A 19,357-nucleotide genomic window follows, 5' to 3' on the forward strand; every position below is an offset into this window, starting at 1 on the left:
TTTGGGGTGATTATGAAAAAAACTCCTATAAACATTCACCAACAGATTTTTACACAAACAGAAGTTTTTTTAAAAATTCACTTGGGTAAATGCCTAGGAGTGAGATGGCCAGCTCACATGCTAAGTATATATTTAGTTTTATGAGAAACTGCCAAACTTTTCCAAGCTGGCTGTACCATTTTGTACTCCTACCGGCAATGAATGAAAGTTTCAGTAGCTCCACATTCCCGTCAACACTTGCATCTTTAATTTTTTGTTCAATTTTAGCCATTCTAATAGGCGTATAGTTCTGCCTCCCTGTGACTTTAATTTGCATTTCCCTAATACCTAATGACGTTCGACATTTTTTCATATGTTTATTGCCATTTGCACATCTTTGATGAAGTACCTATTCAGGATACTTGACCCATTTTTAAAATTTGTTGTAAATTTCTTATTGTGGAGTTTTGAGAGTTATTTTGTAGTTTACATGATATGAGTAGGTATATCCATTTTGACATTTGTCCTATTTAGTGTTTTCTGAACTTCCTAGACCTGTGGTTTGGCATCTATCATTGATTTGGAGAAATTCTCAGCCATTATTTAAAAATACCCCCTCTGCCCCACCATCCTCTCTCTCCCCGTTCCTGCAGGGACTCCAGCGATCCGTATGTGAGAGCGTCTGATGTGATCCCACCACTTCTGGATGCTCCGTTTTTGTTGTTGCTGCTCTTGATTTTGCTTTCACTTCCCTTTGTGTTTCAATCAGGGTAGTTTCTATTGCCCCGTCTTCAGCTGCACTGACTCTTTCATTGACTTGGAGAAGTCTACTAGGAGCCCATCAAAGGCATTCCTCACCTGTTACATTTCACTGACTTCTGGCATTTCCACTCGATTCTTTCTTGCAGTTTCCATCTCTCTGCTGAAATAGTTACTTGTATAACTTGCATGTGGTTCACATTTTCCACGAGAACCTTTAACACATTAATGGTAGTTTTTTAAACTCCCTGTCAGATAATTCCAACACCTGAGTCATAGCTAAGTGAGTCTTCTGATGATTGCTCTGTTTCTTGGGAGTGCAGTTTTTCTTGCCTTTTCATATGTCTTGTAATTTTTGCTAAAAATCAAACATCTTAAAAGTATGATAGGTCCTGACTTGTGAGGCTCAGTTGGTTGGGTACTGTCTACAAAGTGAAAGGTTGAGAGTTTGACGCCTGGTCAGGGCAGGTGCCTGGGTTGCGGGCCCCGTCCCTGGCTGGGGGCAAGTACAGGAGGCAACCAACTGATGTTTCTCTCTCACACAAATGTTTCTCCCTCTTTTCTCTCTCTCCCTTCCCCTCTTTCTCTCTCTTAAAAATAAAAAGAAAAAAAGGTATGACAGTAGAAACTAAGTTTATGCCTAGAAATGGGCACAACTTTCCTGCTAACCCCGTCCGTCTAACTAACTAATAAATCAGAGGGGAAAAAGAAGTCCCTTTCTTAGGTTTTAAAAGAGTGCATCAATTAACTGCCTTTATTGTTAATGAATGTTTCCCTCTTCTTTTCCTATAGAGACATTCAATAGTAAAAGTTCTGATTAAGCAGAAAATAATTAGTATACCCTTACAAAATAGATCTGCCCCAGCCAAAAGCGAAGGAAAGTGATACTCTGAGCCTGTGGGCAGCATTATTGGGAAGGGGCAGGTGAATGTAAGATTCGGGGTGCTCTGAAACACCTGGACTATTCTCCATGTCCTCAGTGTAGGAGACTGACTGCATTAACGGCCTCGTCTCCACTCCTCCCTGGACTCACACCCTTTGCTACATACCTTTATGTTCTCTGACACTGGGTGTGTTTATTTGCTTATACAACTTGATGGTTTTGTAACACGTGGCTTCAGTCATTGCCATGACAACACATCCAAGCTTGTGGATACACATGGCCTGGTTATCCTGGTCACTACAGCCAAGAGCCAGACATGCAAGTGATCCCCCCAGACCAGAGGAACTGCCTAGTTAAGTCCAGACTACATGGTCGACCCACAGATTCATGAGCTGAAGAAATGCTTTTTGTTTTTAACCACCGAGCTTTGGGGGTGGGAACAGAAACCTGATGGACTCCTGCAGGCTTTCAGGGGTCTGGGAAGTATGGAAAAATGCTTGGACCATTGGTGCCATTCTGTGTCTCCCGAGGTTCATTTCACTCTGATTTACAAACACGTGGGAAGTCATGCCTTGTGAACATGCCACTACCATGGTACAGCTTGTTTTAAGCAAAGTACAAACACCAGGTTCAGGAGGCTCATATTTTGAATACTAATTTCTAATTCTTCCCAAGGGAGCTTTGGAAAGCACTCCGTGTCTCCATTTTCTGGAGCCATTGACAGAAAGCCCACCCCCGGTGTCCTCTGATGGAGGGCAGTGGTTTCCGAAAGCCCTGAGCTGGGCTGGCTGCAGCATTCTGGGGGGAAGGCAGGTTCCCCAGATCCTGCCTTGAGAGCTTCATTCAGTTATCATGGGTGGGGCCCAGAAACAGGAAGGTTACATGTCATCATGTTAAGAGTTAGTCCATCACTGAACTGGATCGTTTCCCCAGTTTATGGCTTCCTAAATGCATCTTTTGACACAATTTCCTTTCATCAGAATATACTCTTTATAGATCAAATGTGACAGACGCATTCAAGTGAGATGATAATATAACCTACATCTTAGATGTCTACCTATGTCCAACACCAATTAAAGGAAGCTCTAACACACCTAATAAGATTGTCAAAATAAAAACAGAAAATTTTAGGCAACAGAGGACGACTATATCAAAGCCCAGACTGGCAAATTTACTTTAACAAGTAGCTCTGAGTTTCCCAGCAGCAAAGGCAAAAAGAAAAATACAGTAATTATATAAATCCTACTATTTGAGGAAAAAAATGCATCCCAGTGTCAGTAGAGGCACTTTTTCTAGAGTCAAATTCTAACAGGAACTCAACTGCACAGTCCAGACCATTTACACAAGTAATCTGCAATACAATGGAAAATATGCTAATGCGCAGAGAGAGACAGTTTCTCTGCAGCCGTACTGTGAAAGGAACCTAATTGCATAGGTCCAGTTGCAAAAGGGACTTTGAACAACTAAAAGTGGGTAATCAAGGGTGGCTGGGCAGAAAATAAAGACTATCTCTCATCCCATCATTAAAACATCAACCTCTGGAGGCACTCCTGGGCAAAGGTCCAAGGGTGAGGCTCTCAGGTGGTCTAAGTGTTCTTAGGAAAAGAGCTTAAGACCTAGGAAATATGATAAAGAATGGGGTTGCACCTGGGCTTGAGGTCCTCTCAGAAGTGGCAATGGGCTTCACTGCTCCGCTGAGGGGCGGGGCACCTGGAGGGCCACCTGGGGAGGAGCCAGTTCACACCCACACTTGGCTCCTCCACCAATCAGCCCAGGAGGTGGAAGGGGCATTGTGAAGACAGGAAAAGACTTCCCATTCCAGGGGGGCATTTCCGGTTTCCCTCCCTCACAAACTCCACAGGCAGGAACATCCTGGTGACAGCTCTGGGGCTGCCTTACTGGAGGAATGGAGTCACAGCAGGGAGCTGGGGCCCTGGACCTTCCTTCCCCTCCTCCCCTCTGCCACGCCCTGGCCTCTGGAGGGCTGAGAATGCTGTCCCTTCACCCTGGAAGAGCCTCACACCCAGCTCCTTCCATCTGGCTCCTCATCCTTCAGGTCCCCATTTAGATGTCACTGGTACCCCGAAGTATGGCAGGGCGTTCTCCCTTCTCCATGACAGCCCCTGCCACACTGAGGTGAGACTGTCTGTGCCAAGAGACACAGTAGTCACGAAACACCAGTTCGCTGCAGGACCCTCACTGCTGGCAGGGCCAGGCCCGAGCAGAAGCTCCAAAGATGTGTGCAATGAAGAAACAAGGTTAGTGCTAGTAATGTCAACACAGCTGGCACTTACACAGGCTCCCCAGAGGCCAGGGCCGCCTCCTAAATGCTAAAGTGTGCAGCTAGGTATTGAACCCTGGCAGTCTGCCCCTGAACCCACACCCTAAACCCTTTTGCTCTAATCAGTAAACAAATGTGTGCAATATGAGGCTGAATGAGGCACCTGCTGGTGCCCGAGATCAGGCAGGAAGTGACCACGTATGCCAGGGACCATATGATATCAGCGACTGCCTGCACCACCCGGCCCTTCTCAGGAAACCCAGGAGCAGTTGCTGAAAGGGGCCTGTTCCATGACCCATGCCCCGCTGTCAGGACGGAAGCCGTGAGTGTGACAGGAGGAGACAGACACAGAACCCACACCTTGCCGCCAGGACCACCACCACCTGTGGGGGAGACTGGATGCTCGGAAGGGCTGGACCCGGGTGCTGGCCCAACAGGACTGGGCTGACGGCCGGGCTTCTGCTCAGACAGTCCAGCTGCTTTCCTCCTCTGGGCAGCGATCTGGGACAGGACACTGTCTATGCTGCCACCTGTGGGGAGAGGAATGGGAATGCCAGCCGCAGGCCCAGGGGACTGCAGCATGGGTGTGACGGGCTTCTGGTGCCGACTTGAATACACCAGAGCCGCTCTGCCCACAACCCCTCCCCATGGGATTGTGGGTCAGGGCAGACCACGAGAGGACTCTGCACCAGAACCTGAACGTGGCCAGGATGCAGTGGCCATCATGTGATGAAGGCATCATGGTACCAGGTGGTGAAAGATGCAGTGCCAAGGTAAGCCTGTCCTCGCTTTTGCTGGCACCATGGCCAGCTCGGCCAGTCTCTAGCTGGCGCAGATGCCCACTGCCCTGTCCTGAAGTCCTGCCTCGGCCCTGACGCAGTGCCTTCCACCAGCCGGCCACACCAGGGCTCCTCCCTTGACCTCCGTGACCTCCGTCACTCCCATCGACTGCCACACCCCCAACTCCTCCCACAGGCATGTCAATAACTCTCATTCCGAAACACTTGGGGATGCCCGGCTCCCTGACTGGGCCCGATCTGCACGTTCCCTCTCCCTGTCTCCCCAGATCCTTGGATTACTGGCAACTTTGAATTATTATGAAAGAAAAGGGCAAGAACACTGGTAACTAACACTTCCAGGGCATTCACCAGGTGCCAGGCACTGCGGTGAATATTTCACATGGATAAACAGAGCCATTCTAGAAGGCAAAATGTATCAAAAGCCTTAAAAACAGGCAAACCTGCTGACCTCACCACCCAGATTTGAGGGAACTTAGGTTAAGCAAATCGCGGCCTGAATATGCAGATACGGAGTACGAAGTCATTCCTTAGTGTGGTTATCTATGAGGGCAACAATCTAGGGAAGCCTCAGTGTTCAGGAAGAGGGCGCCGGTTACATCGAAGTGTGGTTCCTCGCATGTGCAGGCTGCCCTTTGGTTATTAAAAAGATGCCGTAGACACAGGGGTACGGGCGTGAAAAGGCGTTCCTAACGCGGTAATGTGTGCAAAGAGGTAAACAGCTGCAGAGCAGCCCGTACGCGGAAGTCAGCTCGCTGACTGGGTCCTGGCTCTGCTACTTCACCGCTGTGTGGCCTTGACCGAGTCATTTAACTTTCCTGGGCCCCCGTGCCCTCATCTGTAAAATGGAGAATACGCCCTTGCAAGCTGTTGGGGTCTAAAGGAGACAATCCGTGTAATGGGTTTGCTACTTGGCCTGGCACATACTGGTTCTATAAATTATTCTGCTTTAATAACACAATATGCATAAAAGAACTTTGCAAAGACATATGCCCAAGGGTTAATCATGATCTCTAGAGGGTGAGATTATACGCTATTAGTATTGCTATTATTATCATCTTTTGGTTCATCTGGTCTTAAAGCTTTTCTACAAGACACAGGCGCCCAGCATGCAGTGGCGTAGAGCAGGGGTGCTCTTCCGCAAAGCGGGCTTCATTAGTCCTGGGTGTCCTTGCAGAGGACAGACAGCTGCGCAGTAGGTCAGAATAACTGGTTTGGGTCCTAATTACCTCCGCCTGCTATAGGTCCCTGGGCCAGTCTCATGCCCACTCTGAGCTTCAGTTTCCTCACCCGTTCAATGAAAAAGCGGGATGAGAGGCTGAGGTTTTTACCTTCGAGGATTTTAAACACCATGAAAACACCACACATTTCTCCTAGTTCCTTGTGAAGTTTTCTGAGAAAATAAAGCATTATAGACTTTATCTCCTCTGTCTCTACTCCTGCCTCCCAAAAAAGGCAGAGAATAAATTCAGAATTGTGAATTCACTGAAAATCACATCCAGAAGACAAGGTATGTGCAGTTATTTCTGAGACTATCTGCACGGTGGGCACAGGGCTGGCTCACACCCTCAGTGCCAAGAGGGTCTTCCCACCCCCTAAGTGGCCGCACCCAGACACCCACCTGAGCGGCTGTGCAGCTCCCCGCCGTGCCTGCTCACGCCCCCTCCCCCACTGGAGCCACCTGAGGAATGAGGCGAGTGGTTGAAGTTTCCAGAATTGGCCGGAGAGACTGGACTTCTGGAGAGAGACGGAAATTTAACCGGCCTGACAGGAGTCTGCAAGAATAAGGCAGGTGTCATGGTGACGGTTTTCGGGAAGGGACCTGGAGTCCAGTGGGCCCACCGCAGCCAATGCCCGCATCTGCCCTGCACATCCTGGCTGACCGATGCTCAGCCTGCTCAGAGCCACCTAAGGGATGGGAATTCCCTTCCATCTGCTGACAACCTGGCCATGAGCTCAGGCTGAGCCCCCCATGATGTCAGTTCCCACGGGCTACCCAGCTTCCAGGATCACTTAACTCCTCCCACACAGCCGAGGGAAGGCAAACCAGCCCTGCCCATTGGAGCACCTCCAGGGGCCGGGATCCTGACCTCCCTGTGGAGATTTCATGGCCCAGGGGGGCAGCAGCAAGTGCAGGGCCAGCCCCGCCGTGTCTCAGAGACGGAGGTGCTGAGCTTCTCTAATCACTGAGAGCACAGCGGCAGGTCCCGTCTGAATTCCCCATTGGGGTTTGCCCATTTACGGTATCCAAGGCGCAGGCAGTCCACACATGTAGAGAGAACTCCCGCCTCAGTATGTTACAGAGACACCAAGGGCCACAAAGACAAAAACCACAGTGGTCCAAAGGACAGAAGTAACATGCCTTCTGGGTCCACAAAAACACCAATGGCGTACCTAGTGCTTCCCCCTGTTTGCTCTTGGCCGTGGACCTGAGCAATCACGTAGTGTGCAACTTGCTTAAAAACCAAAAATCTGATTTTTGGTCTCAGGCCTGCCCCACCTAGGCGATCTTCAGCAAATTACTTTCCCTCTCGGAGCCCCAGGTCCTAATCTACTAAAGGGGAGGCTGAATTAGCGCCCGCCTTCGAACTGTTCCTCGGAGCTCCAGGGTTCCAGAGAGAGGACAGAGAAGAGAGCGCTCCTGCCTTCATTCCCTTCATGCTGACACTGTAATCTATTTACAGATTAAGTTCCTTATTGGATTTCATTAGACAAAAGATATCACTCATGCAACAAAAATAAAAAAGCTTTAACCCCTCTGGACCAATCGATCTGAGGACCTTCTTGACCAAATCACAACACATCGTGATTTCAGGAAGCGGTGAATGACACATCTGAGTGTCAGCCAGGTGACTTACGGTGTCTGTGCCCCCGCTCCCCAGGGGGTGGCTCCTGCTGGCTCTCTGGGGCAACGCGGTCTTCATGGGGTCTGCCTTCCCACTGTGACACGTCCGGGACCGGTCAGAGCTCCACAGCTCAAAGCTGGAAGGGGGTAGGAAAGGGGGAATGACGGCCTTCAGCTTGTCACTCGGGAGTCTGGTGAAGGGGGCTCCGTTTCGAAGCTGCAAAAGACAGGCCGCGGGTTAGTCAAAGGCCTTGGAGAGGCCCCAGCTCTGAGAGAAAGACTCCAGGTTTTCTTGCTTCTCTGAGAATGGCACTCTCCACCCCTCCCCCAAGCCAGAAACCCACATGATGCCCTCAGCCTTCCTCCCAGCAAGTAAGCAATACCCACATCTGCTCTGCACCAGCTGCTGGCTTCCCCTGGACCCATCCACGGCAGCAAGATCAGAACAGGGCCGGGGGATGGAGAGCCAAGGTAAAGTCAAGTGATGTTGGGGGTGCAGTGAGGGGGCAGGGGAGCCTCTCCTTGCTGCAGGTGAAGAGGGCATGTGAGGGGAGGGGCACCTGAGCTGGGCCTTCGAGCCAAAGCATGCTGGCCCAGTGAGGATGGGGATTCTGCAGGGGGAAAGATACTGCAGGTGGAGGGAACAGATTGTGGAAAGGCCTGGAGAGAAGCAAAACACACGTGTAGAACTGCACGGGTACTTCTGTGACCACGGCTGGGTATCTCTGTGGAAGGGGCAGGGGAAGAGGGACGGGGAGGCTCAGGCCAGCTCTCCGTGAGCCCAGCCAACACTCCCTTCTCCATGCCCCACACCCATCCTACCCACCAGCCACACCTCCCACTGCTGGCATTTTTAACTGTCATTGAATTCTTAAACTTTGAAAATGTGATCTGGGGTCAGTATAAAATCCGCACGATGAGGACTGGTGGACTGTCAAGAAAAGCATTCACACAGTCCACACTAACTTTAATTAAGAAAAGACACCGAACTTAGCACCAGATGGTACTTTGCAGGGAAGGGCATCCCACAGCTAAACCTGCCTCAGAGCTGGGCATCTCCGCAACGATGGCTGCAAACGCCCACTCAGCAGGGCTCCCTGGCCAGCTTCCATCTGCCCAGGGGCAAGCGGGCACACTGCTGCCCTCTACAGGGCATGAGGAGGCAGGACAGCAGGCTCCAAGGCAGAAAGCACAAGCGTCCTGGGATCCCACCATGGCTGCTCTGAGCTTTTCAGAGAGTCTGTGAACACACGCTGCTCCCTCTGGACCTCAGCCATTGCATCCAGCAGTGGGGGTTTGTACTGGAAGATGACAAAGGGTACTTGCAGCTCAAACCCAGCACAGATGGGCATTTTCAGTCCTTCAGGTGAGTTTCTGAACTGTTGCACACTTTCTGGAGGGCAGTGACCTTCCCGTGCTCTGACCCAGGAATGCCTAGATATTTATCCTGAGGGAAAAATCAGGCCAGGGAGGGGGAAACTGAGGCATAAGCACATTCATCGGAGCCTTTAAAAAACACAAAACTAGAACCCCCAGAGTCCAGAGGAGATGTCACTCGTGGCCACTCAGGCACATTTCCATGACGGGATGCTGTGTCACAGCCGCTAGACGGGCCGGGGTCAGAGAATGTCCAGTGACGCACAGAAGACAGTGGTGAAACACTGCTAATAAATCGGGCTCAGCACAACCCGGGGACGAGAGCAGTGCCCACTCTGCACGGCTCTCGCGGAGGTTCAGTGAGTGGATGTGTGCAAAGTGGGGCAGGGGCCGGTGCTTAGTAAGTGCTGAGTTAAGTGCCGGCTATTATCACACAGAGCCTGTGTCACAGTCACGGATGCTAAAAATGACAGGGAAAATGCTCGAACCATATACGCCACAAAATGTCAATCAGGAGTGCACGTGTAATCAAGGGCGATTCTATTTTTCTTCTTTATATTTTATGACACCTTCCAAAATTTCAATAACAGCCTTTCTGTCATCCTACTGACAGTTCTTATTGCTATTTAATATTATCAAGTATCAGGTGGTATGAGCTCCCACAGTCACCGTGTAGAGACACCAATTTACACCTCGTTCAGGGCGGGCAGGAGCAGGTTGAGCTGGTCAGAATCTGCCCCTGCTGGGCGGGTTCTGGGCCAGCTCGGGCCTTCCGAGGGAACTTGTCCACTGCCTTCTCCTTTCCAATACTGCCCTCTCCTGGCCAGCCTCCAGCCCAGGTCCTCAGAGCTAGGTGGACTGGAGTCCCACCCCAACCAGGATGCTCTCATTTCAGAGCAGAAGCACCTGAAGCCCAGAGAGGTGAGGAAACACAGATGAGGCCCCAAGGCAGATAATGAGCTCACTGTGAGCCAGGCACTATGCTAAGATCTTCTGGCAAGCGACTGCATTTAAAAACCACCACCATGCAATGCAGCATCCCTAGGCCAGAGACTGCTGGCTGTCCCCTGGTATCCATCCTCCACATCCTCCTCAGCAGACACCCCTGCCATTTAATTGGGCACCCAACCCCCTGGAGCAAAAACTTCGTTTCCCAACTTCCTATGCAGTGTAACATGACCATGTGACTCAATTCTGGCCAATCTGATGTAAACAGAAATGTGTGTTTCCAGGAAAATTCTTGAAAGACACCTGGCATGTACCCATGGCCACCTCCTCTTTACTTCTGGCTGGAAGGAGGCAGTCACGCCCAGGGTTCTGGAAGCCATCTTGGACCTGGAGGTGACCTTGGTAATAGAAGCCATGCCTAGGAGACCAGCAAGTGGAGGGAACCTGGGTCCCAGACTCCATAAAGCAATGTCCCAGCCCTGAACTTCACTCACTTAAGAGAAATGAGCTACTCCCTTATGCCGCTGTTGTCTGCACACTTTTTACTACTTACAGCTGAACTTATCCTGATTCATGCCTAGGGGAGGAAACTGAGGCCTCTCTCCCTGGCTCTCCATAACCAAATGTCCAACGTTGCCCATAACTGCTACCCCTGCAGTGCCCTGTCCTAAGGGCTGCCTCCCTGAGACCATGACCAGGGCTTACGCCAGGCCACCAAGTACCAGCACAGCCTTACCCACGCTCCAGGCTGGCACCTCTTCCGGCCCCTCCGTGCCACAGCTGTACCCACTGCTACACACTTTTTACAAGATTTTACTTATTTATTTTTAGAGAGCGGAGAAGGGAAGAAGAAAGAGAGGGAGAGAAACATTGATGTGAAAAAGAATATCAACTGGTTGCTTCTTGTACGTACCCCAATGGGGGGCCAAGCTTGCAACCCAGAACTGTGCCCTGACTAGGAATCAAACCGGCAACCTTTCACTTTGTGGGCCCATGCCCAACCCACTAAGCTGCACCAGTCAGGGCCCCATTGTGACATACTTTCATGGCAGCCCCATCTGTGAAACCACAAAAAAGGACAAACGCCTATATTGCTCCTTGTACTTCAACAAACTAATGATTGGTAGAGACCTAAAACGCGTTCAGAAAAGCCCCATACTCACCATGGTTGTCAATAACGCATCTTCCTTTTCTCCTCTCGCGCTGCCAGGACCTGAGGGACAAACAGAAGTTTCCTGAAATGACCCCCCCACCCCACAAGTGCGTGGCTTGAGGCTGAGTGACCAGGCTGGCCTTCATCTTGGTAAACGGACTCTCCTGGGAGATTAAATATTTAATAATAATTGATGTTCAATATTTGAACAGCAGGAAAGCACTACAAATGTATCTCAGAGTGTGTTTTCAGCTTTTCCATAAACCGCGACCACGCCGGGTCAGACAGTGGGGCACCCAGCTGAACAGTCTGTCTTGGCAACGGTGCCAAAGGAGCAGGTCTGGGTGTGGGGGTCCATCAGAAGGGATATGGTCTAACCAACTTCAGTGGGGCAGTCTCCTTCAGCACCCAGTAAAGTCACCCAATCTCCTGAATACCTCCAGTGTTGGGGAGCTCACTACCCTTCCTCCCCACCAAGGTAACTCATTCTATTTCAAAACACTTTCAGTGCCAGAAACCCATCACACTCGATGAGTGGAAAATACTGCCTATCAATGGCTTCCGGTCCCTCAGCAGCGTGTGTGTGCAGGACAGGAACTCAGGACTCTTGCCCCTAGCTTCCCCGTCCTCCCAGGCTGACAGCATCTGTGTCCCCACCCAAGTCTCTTCTTCCCCAGAGCAGCCACTCAGCTCCACTGTCACACCCTAACACCATCTCACCTCTGACATCAGCCTAGGAGGGCGGACAGAGGGCAGAGGGTTTGGGTCTGACCACTGGACATTCCACACCTGCAGCCTCTTCTTACCACTGTCTTTCACTGGGGGGGCCACGTCAGGGAGCCCAGAGTGGCTTAGCTTGTCCTGGGGGACTGCCCGCATGGTGGAGTCCAGCATGGGTTCTGGCTCATCACAGAAAGGCAACGGCTGGTTGCTGGACAGCCCACGGGGCAGAGTCTGCATCAGTTTGAGCTTCCGAAACCGATTGGACATCCGGCTCCACCAGGACTGCCGAGAGAATGCAGAGCAGAGGTCACACTCCAGGAACGCCCTGCGGGGGCGGGGGGGGGGGTACTTTACTTCACACTCGCTTCCCCCGCCCCTTGTGGGGGCCATGCAGGCATCCCGATCGGCCACACTGCACCCTTCCCCAATAAGCCCCGGTTCTCTAAACCCTCCCTGACCCTGCCCTTGGGAGCATTTCCAACAGGCTGCAGGTGGCCATGACCCCTAACTGCCACCCTCATCTAATCAGTCTCCTCACGGCACAGACGGAGACATGGGGACCCAGACAAGGCCAGCCCCAAACACCTTAACACTTATCACTGCATGGCTTCTCCCCCAGCCCAGTGACAGTGTGAGCGGCATCAGGGTGTCCTTACAAGGCCTGGCGCCTGCTCCGGTAGCTGATGCCTCCCCACCTAGAGAGAGGTCAGTGGCCACCTCTCAGGGTGTCCTCCTAACCCTGGGACAGCTTGGAGGTGACTGACACAGCCCAAAGGTAGGCTGCCAGGGCCTGACTATGGAGGGAGATGGCAGTGAGGACAGGGACAGAGGGACCTCTGCGAGCAGCACTGTGCAGAAGAATCTGGGGCCTCAGGGGAGCCACGGACATGAAAGGGACGCTGAAGGAGCAGACCTGCAGAGGTGCTAGCACCTCAGACAGGTTGGGGGAATGGACTTCCAATATGAAACACGTAGAGCACATGGGGATGGAGAGACGGTCAAAGAAAATTACTAGGCTTGCAGTTAGAAACAAGCAACTGGAGCATGTTTGGGCATTCCCAGGAAGAAGCTGATGGGGGCCTGAGGACCGCAGGGTGATCCCAGAACGGCTCAATCAGCAACTACTCTACACACTGGAGCAGAAGCTGCCGACAGATGGCCTGGGTGGGAGCAGAGGTGTTCAGTTTGTCCAGCTCGGCACTACATTGTGCACAAATTTTAAATATTTCCTACATTTATGTTGAGTTTCCACATCAAAACATGAATTTCTAGTTTCTTCTTTAAAAAAAAAAGGGAAGATGTGGTAACATGGACCCATATTCTTACAAAGCAGCCACGAATGCCACTAAGTGGTTACAATCACTCCACTTTTCCCCAGGCCCTGCCATTCCCTGCTGCTCACCCTCATCTCACTTCCCACCCCTGCCTGCCCATACCCCTCACCCTGACCTAAACCAGCCCTGGGTTAACAGGAATTGGCAGGCATTCCGCAGCCTGTGGACCTGGCTCTCGGAAGCGCTGTGAGACAGGAAAAGGCCAACCTTAAGCCCGCCTTTGTCATCAGGCAGCACTGGGACACTCCAGGGCTGTCGGACCTTCGAGCAGGGCGGGGGTGGCGGGTGGCTCGGCCGGCCTTTGTCTTTATTCACCTGCATGCAGACAGATGCCAGCAGTCGAACAAGTTCCGTGTCTATGGGCACAAAAGGCAGCGTTTTACCTGCAAAGATGTCTGTTGGGCTACAGGGAGCGGCCCCAAGCCGAGTCCCGTCAGCCTCGGAATTTGTGCGCTCTCCCAGGCGCGGGTTGCCAGAAGGGGGCACAAAGGCCAGCAGCACTGAACCCACTAACCAGAAAGTAGAAACAGCTCTCTTCCCACAGGAAGGCCAGGGTGTGCTGCGTTTAACAAGTGCAGACTCTGCAGCCAGATGGCAGAGGTTCAAATTCAGCCTCTGTCCCTCTCTGGCTATGTGACTGCAGGTTCTGAATGACACCTCCCAGCCTGGAGTGGCGGAGACTGGTTCTGAACGACTAGACTTGGGCAGCAGGCCCCTCCTCTCCAGCAAGCTCAGTCATTTCCCCTGGTCTCCATCACCTCTGCTCCCCTTAGGCTCCAGGGGGAGGAAATGGAACCAAGCACCTGTATGGTATATGGGGAGGGGTGGGGAGGGTGGCAGTGCTGGCGATGAGGGAGGACAGTCTCCCTGCTGCCCCTGTAGCTAAGACGGCAGCAAGAGTAACCCAACTTGGGACTGCGGAGGTCAAAGTCCTCTCCCCATGGCCAGCCCAGCAAGTTGGGATCTGGCGCAGGGTTCAAAGCCTACAGGTCGGGAGAGTCAGTCTCTCTCCCGCCCCCACCCCCAACTCCTGGATCACAAACAGAGAGGCCCTCCCCTTGAGCTGGCTAATTGGAAGCCCCAAGACCCAGAGGAGGGCCTGTCACTCTTTGGGGGGTGGGGCAAGGAGAGCAGCAGAACCAGCTGGAGACCAGGAGCTTCGGGCCAGTAATGGTAACGCCTCCAGCACAGTGCCTCCAGCTACACACTGCTCCGTCTGATTCTGCGCACCAAGCAGGGCCCTTTCATTTCCTCCTAAGTCACTCAGGATGTCTGCCTACGAAGCACAGAGACCATCCTAGGATTTGTGTGGACTGCTAAAGCAGGCACTCGCCTTACAGGCCTCCCCTCCTCAGACTCCCAGAGGGAGGCCTCGGGGACTACCTGGCCCCAGCCCAGCCGTCTCAGGCAGGGGAGCGACTTGCCCAGGGCCATGTGGTGAGCAAGCTCCTGGGGCGGGAGACTGGCCTCCCCCAGTAAGCAAGTGCTCCAAACCCAGGGGTTTATGCGATTCCCAGCCAGAGCGAGGCCACGCAGGGCCACGGCCCTTTTCCTGCAACAACCCACCGGGATCACTCAGCAGCATCACGAGGTCAAAGGCCGTGTACCCGTTTTTTGCTCGAAGAGTGACATCGGCGCCCTGGTTTAGCAGATATTTGACAATTTCCTTATTCCTGGGGAGGAAAGAGCGAGCCAGGTTAGACCCACTGAAAGTGAAAGCATGCTTTGCTCCTGACATGATACTGACCGCAGCGCCCCAGCTCTGAGTGTGTAGGAAGGGGGTGGAAAGCGGCAAATCATCTCACATGCCCCACTGCCTACCCCTCGGGTGGGTCAGACACAAATGTCGCGGCAGCTGAAGCCTAAGTGCTCCTGCCATTGCAGAACGGACACCGAAGGCTCTGTCCCCAAACCTCCCAGCGCCCCCCGCCCAGACCAGGCCCCCCCACACTGAGTCTGAGGCTTATCAAGGCAGAAAACAAACCGCATGCAGAGGATGCAGGAAAATGCAATGACCACCTGAAACAGGGCGAGGAAGGGGCCCCTAGGTTGGATTCAGACCCCTAGCAGCAGCGAGACTGTGTGCGGACCCCTGCCTCCCTGTCAGCACCGCCCCCCAGAAGCAGGCCTCCTGCAGGGCAATAGGATGCACGGAAAGGGGATTCCTGAACACCAGTCAGAGCTGGCATTTGTTCAAAGGAGAAGGTCAGAACAGGTGTCAGCGCCGTCTCCGAGAGCCCGCGGTGTGAGTGGCCTGCTCATGTTCACCAGGGGCAGCTTAAGGAAGCCACTGCACATCAATGAGAAAACGCCACATAAACCAACCACCCCTCCACTGACAGCAACCTGCAGAAACTTATCTTTCTGCACAAAACGTTTCTGCTGCCTGGTTTCTTGNCTAGCAGCAGCGAGACTGTGTGCGGACCCCTGCCTCCCTGTCAGCACCGCCCCCCAGAAGCAGGCCTCCTGCAGGGCAATAGGATGCACGGAGAGGGGATTCCTGAACACCAGTCAGCGCTGGCATTGGTTCAAAGGAGAAGGTCAGAACAGGTGTCAGCGCCGTCTCCGAGAGCCCGCAGTGTGAGTGGCCTGCTCATGTTCACCAGGGGCAGCTTAAGGAGGCCACTGCACATCAATGAGAAAACGCCACATAAACCAACCACCCCGCTCCACTGACAGCAACCTGCAGAAACTTATCTTTCTGCACAAAACGTTTCTGCTGCCTGGTTTCTTGTGGCCACTGTGAGGAGGTCACGGGAAATCTGGACTTAAATGGGCTCCCACAGAAAAGAATGAGCCTGTACTTCTTTAATTTTTTTTTTGCATGCCTCAGTGTCTTCACAGCCCCAGGGTTTCCCTGTAGGTCTCAGGACCACAAAGCCCCATCACGAACCCTGTCTCAGCCTGAGCATCCAATCAGCCCCGCCGCTGTGGGCGTGGGGCTGGCACTGACCCGTGGTAGGTGGCCTGCATGAGGGCCGTCCAGCCGTGCACGCTGTCCTGCTTGTCCACTTCGGCGTGCCTCTCCACCAGCAGCTGCACCAGGGGCAGCTGCCCCATGACAGCTGCCAGCATCAGGGGGGTAGCCCCATCCCCGTTGACCAGGTTCACATGGTTGGGGTCTTCGTCAGCAATCTCTTTGACCAGCTGGAAGTTTCCTAGGAGCAGAAACAGGAGCCCTGCCGATGTGTGGGACTGGCACCGCAGGCGTGTGCGCCCAGTGGGCTCTCTTGACATGTACTTGCTGAGCCTGCCTCTGCGATGGGCTGCGGGGGGGAGTCAGAGGCAGACCCCACTCCAAACCCCTCGGCCTGCACAGGACAGAGGCGGCTACACAAATGTCTTCACTAACAGAGAGAAGTGCTGGTGTCGTAAGAGTACAGAGGAAGGAAGAAGAGTACGGACGATGCCCATGCAGAGGAGAGTTCGTGCCTGGCTAAGGGCTGAGGACCAGGACCAAAAATGGCTTCCTGGAGGCAGGGTCTGAATCAGAAAAGGAGATTTTAGGATAAGGAGTCCTTCATCCCAAAGAGACTGAAGCGGGTAGGTGGGCGGCCAGGTATTTCAGAGGCAGGGAAGAGCCAAGACCTCACCACAGGGCTTGTCTGCAAGGTGGCGGGGCCTGGGGGAGCAGGCTGCGATCTGCTTGGAAAGCGGGGTAAGAACTGCCAGGCCCCAGGGCCAGAGCCTTCCTGGGTGAAACACCACAGACATCAAGAAACAACAAAATGCCTGTTCTTCTCTCAAGTGCTCTGGGCAGCCTTGAGGAGGATATAAGTATTAGGTTGGCAGACTGTGGCACCGAACACTTAGATATCGAAAAAAATTTTCTAGAGTGCTTACCCATTTTCAATGCGTGGAAAATATCAGGTCGTCTTTTCTCCTCATCTAAGTAAACAAAGATTTTAGAAGTTAAGCACAGAAAGGTTTCACATAACAGAAAAGTCACAAGGGGCTAACAACACAGCCTAGCTTTTATAATTATCTCCTTTTCGAAAGCAATCTAGCTGGAAGCCTGAGTAACAGACGAACCCAGCAGCCCTTCTGGGAGGGTTATTACCAAAGAGTGTCCAAAATGCTTCAGAGTCAGACCCTGGGAGGCCACTCGGCCAAAACCACATGAATGAACTGTGGACTATTTCCTGATCCCGCACTCATAAAGTTTTTAAGCAATCCAAACTTTGGGATGTCCTGTTTTAGACATGACAGAAAAGCATAGTCTTGGAGACATCTGAATTCCTATGGAAATTTTAAAAAGAACCCATGAGCCCCAGCCAGGTGGCTCACTTGGTTGTAGCATCATCTCATACACCAACAGGTCTTCAGGTTTGCTTCCCGGGAGACAACTGATTGATCTTTCACTCTCACATCAATGTCAATGTTTTTTCTCTCTCCCTCTCTCCCCCTCCCTCCCGGCTCCCCCTTCCCTAAAACCAATAAAGATATCCACTGGTGAGGATTAGAAAAAAAATAAACAATGATTCTTTTCTCCTAAAAACAAAATGGACAACCATGAGATAATATCGAAGTAGATGCCCAGAGAGGCTAAGCAGCTACGCCCAGAGGAAGGTGAAGGTCGTAAACGTGGCCTCCAGAGGAGCTAGTTAATTTCTGCTTTCCTTCCCAACAAGGAGCAGCCCGCACGTGACTCTGAGAGACACCCCTGCCCCATACCTGCCCACAGTGGTCCTGGCAGCCCTGCTGCTCGGCTGATGCTGATGTCCCACCTGAAGACGGCTGCCTGACCTCCGCCTGCATCGCCCCCACTCTGCCACACCCCACCCCTTCTCCCTCGGCTGGTGCACCCCTGCCTACCCCCAAAGCTGGGCCTGGCCGCACCCACCCAGTGCCTGCCCCTCCCTCATCTGCTCACCCATCGCCCTCCCACAAGCCTGACTAGTGTGCACCCTGCTCCTGTCAGAAAGCAGACATCGTCAGGACCGTCCCCTCACTGGTGACAAAAGGCAGGACTTCCTGCTGCCTCTGACTAGCTCTGGGTATGGAGCGGGCAAACCTGGGGACCTGGCTAAATCTCTGGTCCATTTAGTGCCCCGCCCCCCAGGAAAGCTGGGAGGAAGCTGCGACTGACACAGGGAGCACCGGGCCTAGGGTCAGCGTATCAGAATGAGTGTACGTTTCTTGAGCTCAGTCTCCTCGCCACTAAAACGGGGACAATGCGCGAACATGGGGGCCACCAGGTGGTCGCAGGGGTCCATCAAACAGGCGGGAAAGGCGTCATAAATGGCTAGGTCCTATTCCAAGAGCAATTCTTGTTATCTTTACTAGTCACCAGCACCCACGCTAGCAGGGGCAACTGTGAACTCCAGGGCTGCTGAGGGAAGTACAGACACAGAACCACGAGTCGGATTTCGCCTGTAAAATACAATTACGAAACAACTCTGCACCTTAGTGCTAATAAATACGTTATGTTCCCTTAAGTGTTTCAGGAGAGTTTGCTATGGACTGGCACCCTCTCATGCCAAGGCCCTTTGACAGAAAAGAGTAGTGTCACCTGGCTTCAGTGCTGGTTGCTAAGCAACGGTCTGGTACACATGAATCACTGACAGTCCAGCCTGACCCCAGGACACTGGGTCAGCTGGGCCCCTGCGGTCAAGTGACCCTGGGCTGGTCCCTTCCTCCCTCCGGGCTCCAGTTTGTGCACTGATGTCAGTGGATCTGGGGACCCAGCCCAGGAAACCACCACAGTGGGGGTGGAGAGGGTGTCCCAAGGACAGTCGCAACCCCAAGGCAGCCTGCTACAGCTAATTCAAGGGAGAGGCCTAGGGGTCCCTAAGTCCCCCATGGGGTATATTTCCTGGCATCTCACAAAAAGAGGTGAGATCTGTTACTTATTTAATAACCTGCCATTATTAATAACACTGTGTGGCCCTTGCTGATGTCCCACCTGAAGATGGCCACTCCAGCCTGCATCATCCCCCTCTGCCACACTCCGCACCCTCCACCTTGCCCCCACAGCACTTGCCACCTACCGCGCTATGTAACTGAATTTATTTAATAAGCTATTTCCTGTTTATTGCCAGGGTTCTCCAGGTCGGGGGCTGGATATGATTTGCTGACTGACAGTCCCATGTACTGAGAGAAGCGCCTGGTACACTGTAGGCACTCAATAAACACTTGTAGACTAAATGGATGAATAGTCAATAAAAACCATTATAATAGCTCCCACTTACTGAGGGCTAGCTCTGTGCCAAGCGCGGCATATGCATTCTCCAGGCACGCTCTGCCTATGGCTCCCAGAACCTCACAGGGCAAGTGCG

The 19,357-nt window shown here is 52.6% G+C and overlaps 1 protein-coding gene across 1 annotated transcript in view; it reads right to left on the reverse strand.

The window, feature by feature from the left end:
- The window catches only part of ANKS6 (ankyrin repeat and sterile alpha motif domain containing 6), a 45,855-nt gene that overhangs the window by 16,696 nt on the left and 9,802 nt on the right, over nucleotides 1-19,357 (reverse strand). Inside the window, exons 3-11 of the mRNA XM_037035854.1 lie at nucleotides 16,923-16,967; nucleotides 16,033-16,237; nucleotides 14,646-14,752; nucleotides 13,287-13,435; nucleotides 11,829-12,027; nucleotides 11,033-11,082; nucleotides 7,558-7,761; nucleotides 6,321-6,474; nucleotides 4,263-4,432 (exon numbers count right to left, since the gene is read on the reverse strand). Coding sequence (XP_036891749.1) covers nucleotides 4,263-4,432; nucleotides 6,321-6,474; nucleotides 7,558-7,761; nucleotides 11,033-11,082; nucleotides 11,829-12,027; nucleotides 13,287-13,435; nucleotides 14,646-14,752; nucleotides 16,033-16,237; nucleotides 16,923-16,967 — 1,283 coding nt within the window. The remainder of the gene's footprint in view (nucleotides 1-4,262; nucleotides 4,433-6,320; nucleotides 6,475-7,557; nucleotides 7,762-11,032; nucleotides 11,083-11,828; nucleotides 12,028-13,286; nucleotides 13,436-14,645; nucleotides 14,753-16,032; nucleotides 16,238-16,922; nucleotides 16,968-19,357) is intronic.

This window comes from Sturnira hondurensis, unplaced genomic scaffold (genome assembly GCF_014824575.4).
Source record: "Sturnira hondurensis isolate 20B ecotype Veracruz unplaced genomic scaffold, ASM1482457v3 Scaffold0022566, whole genome shotgun sequence".
In the NCBI taxonomy this organism is placed as follows: domain Eukaryota; kingdom Metazoa; phylum Chordata; class Mammalia; order Chiroptera; family Phyllostomidae; genus Sturnira; species Sturnira hondurensis.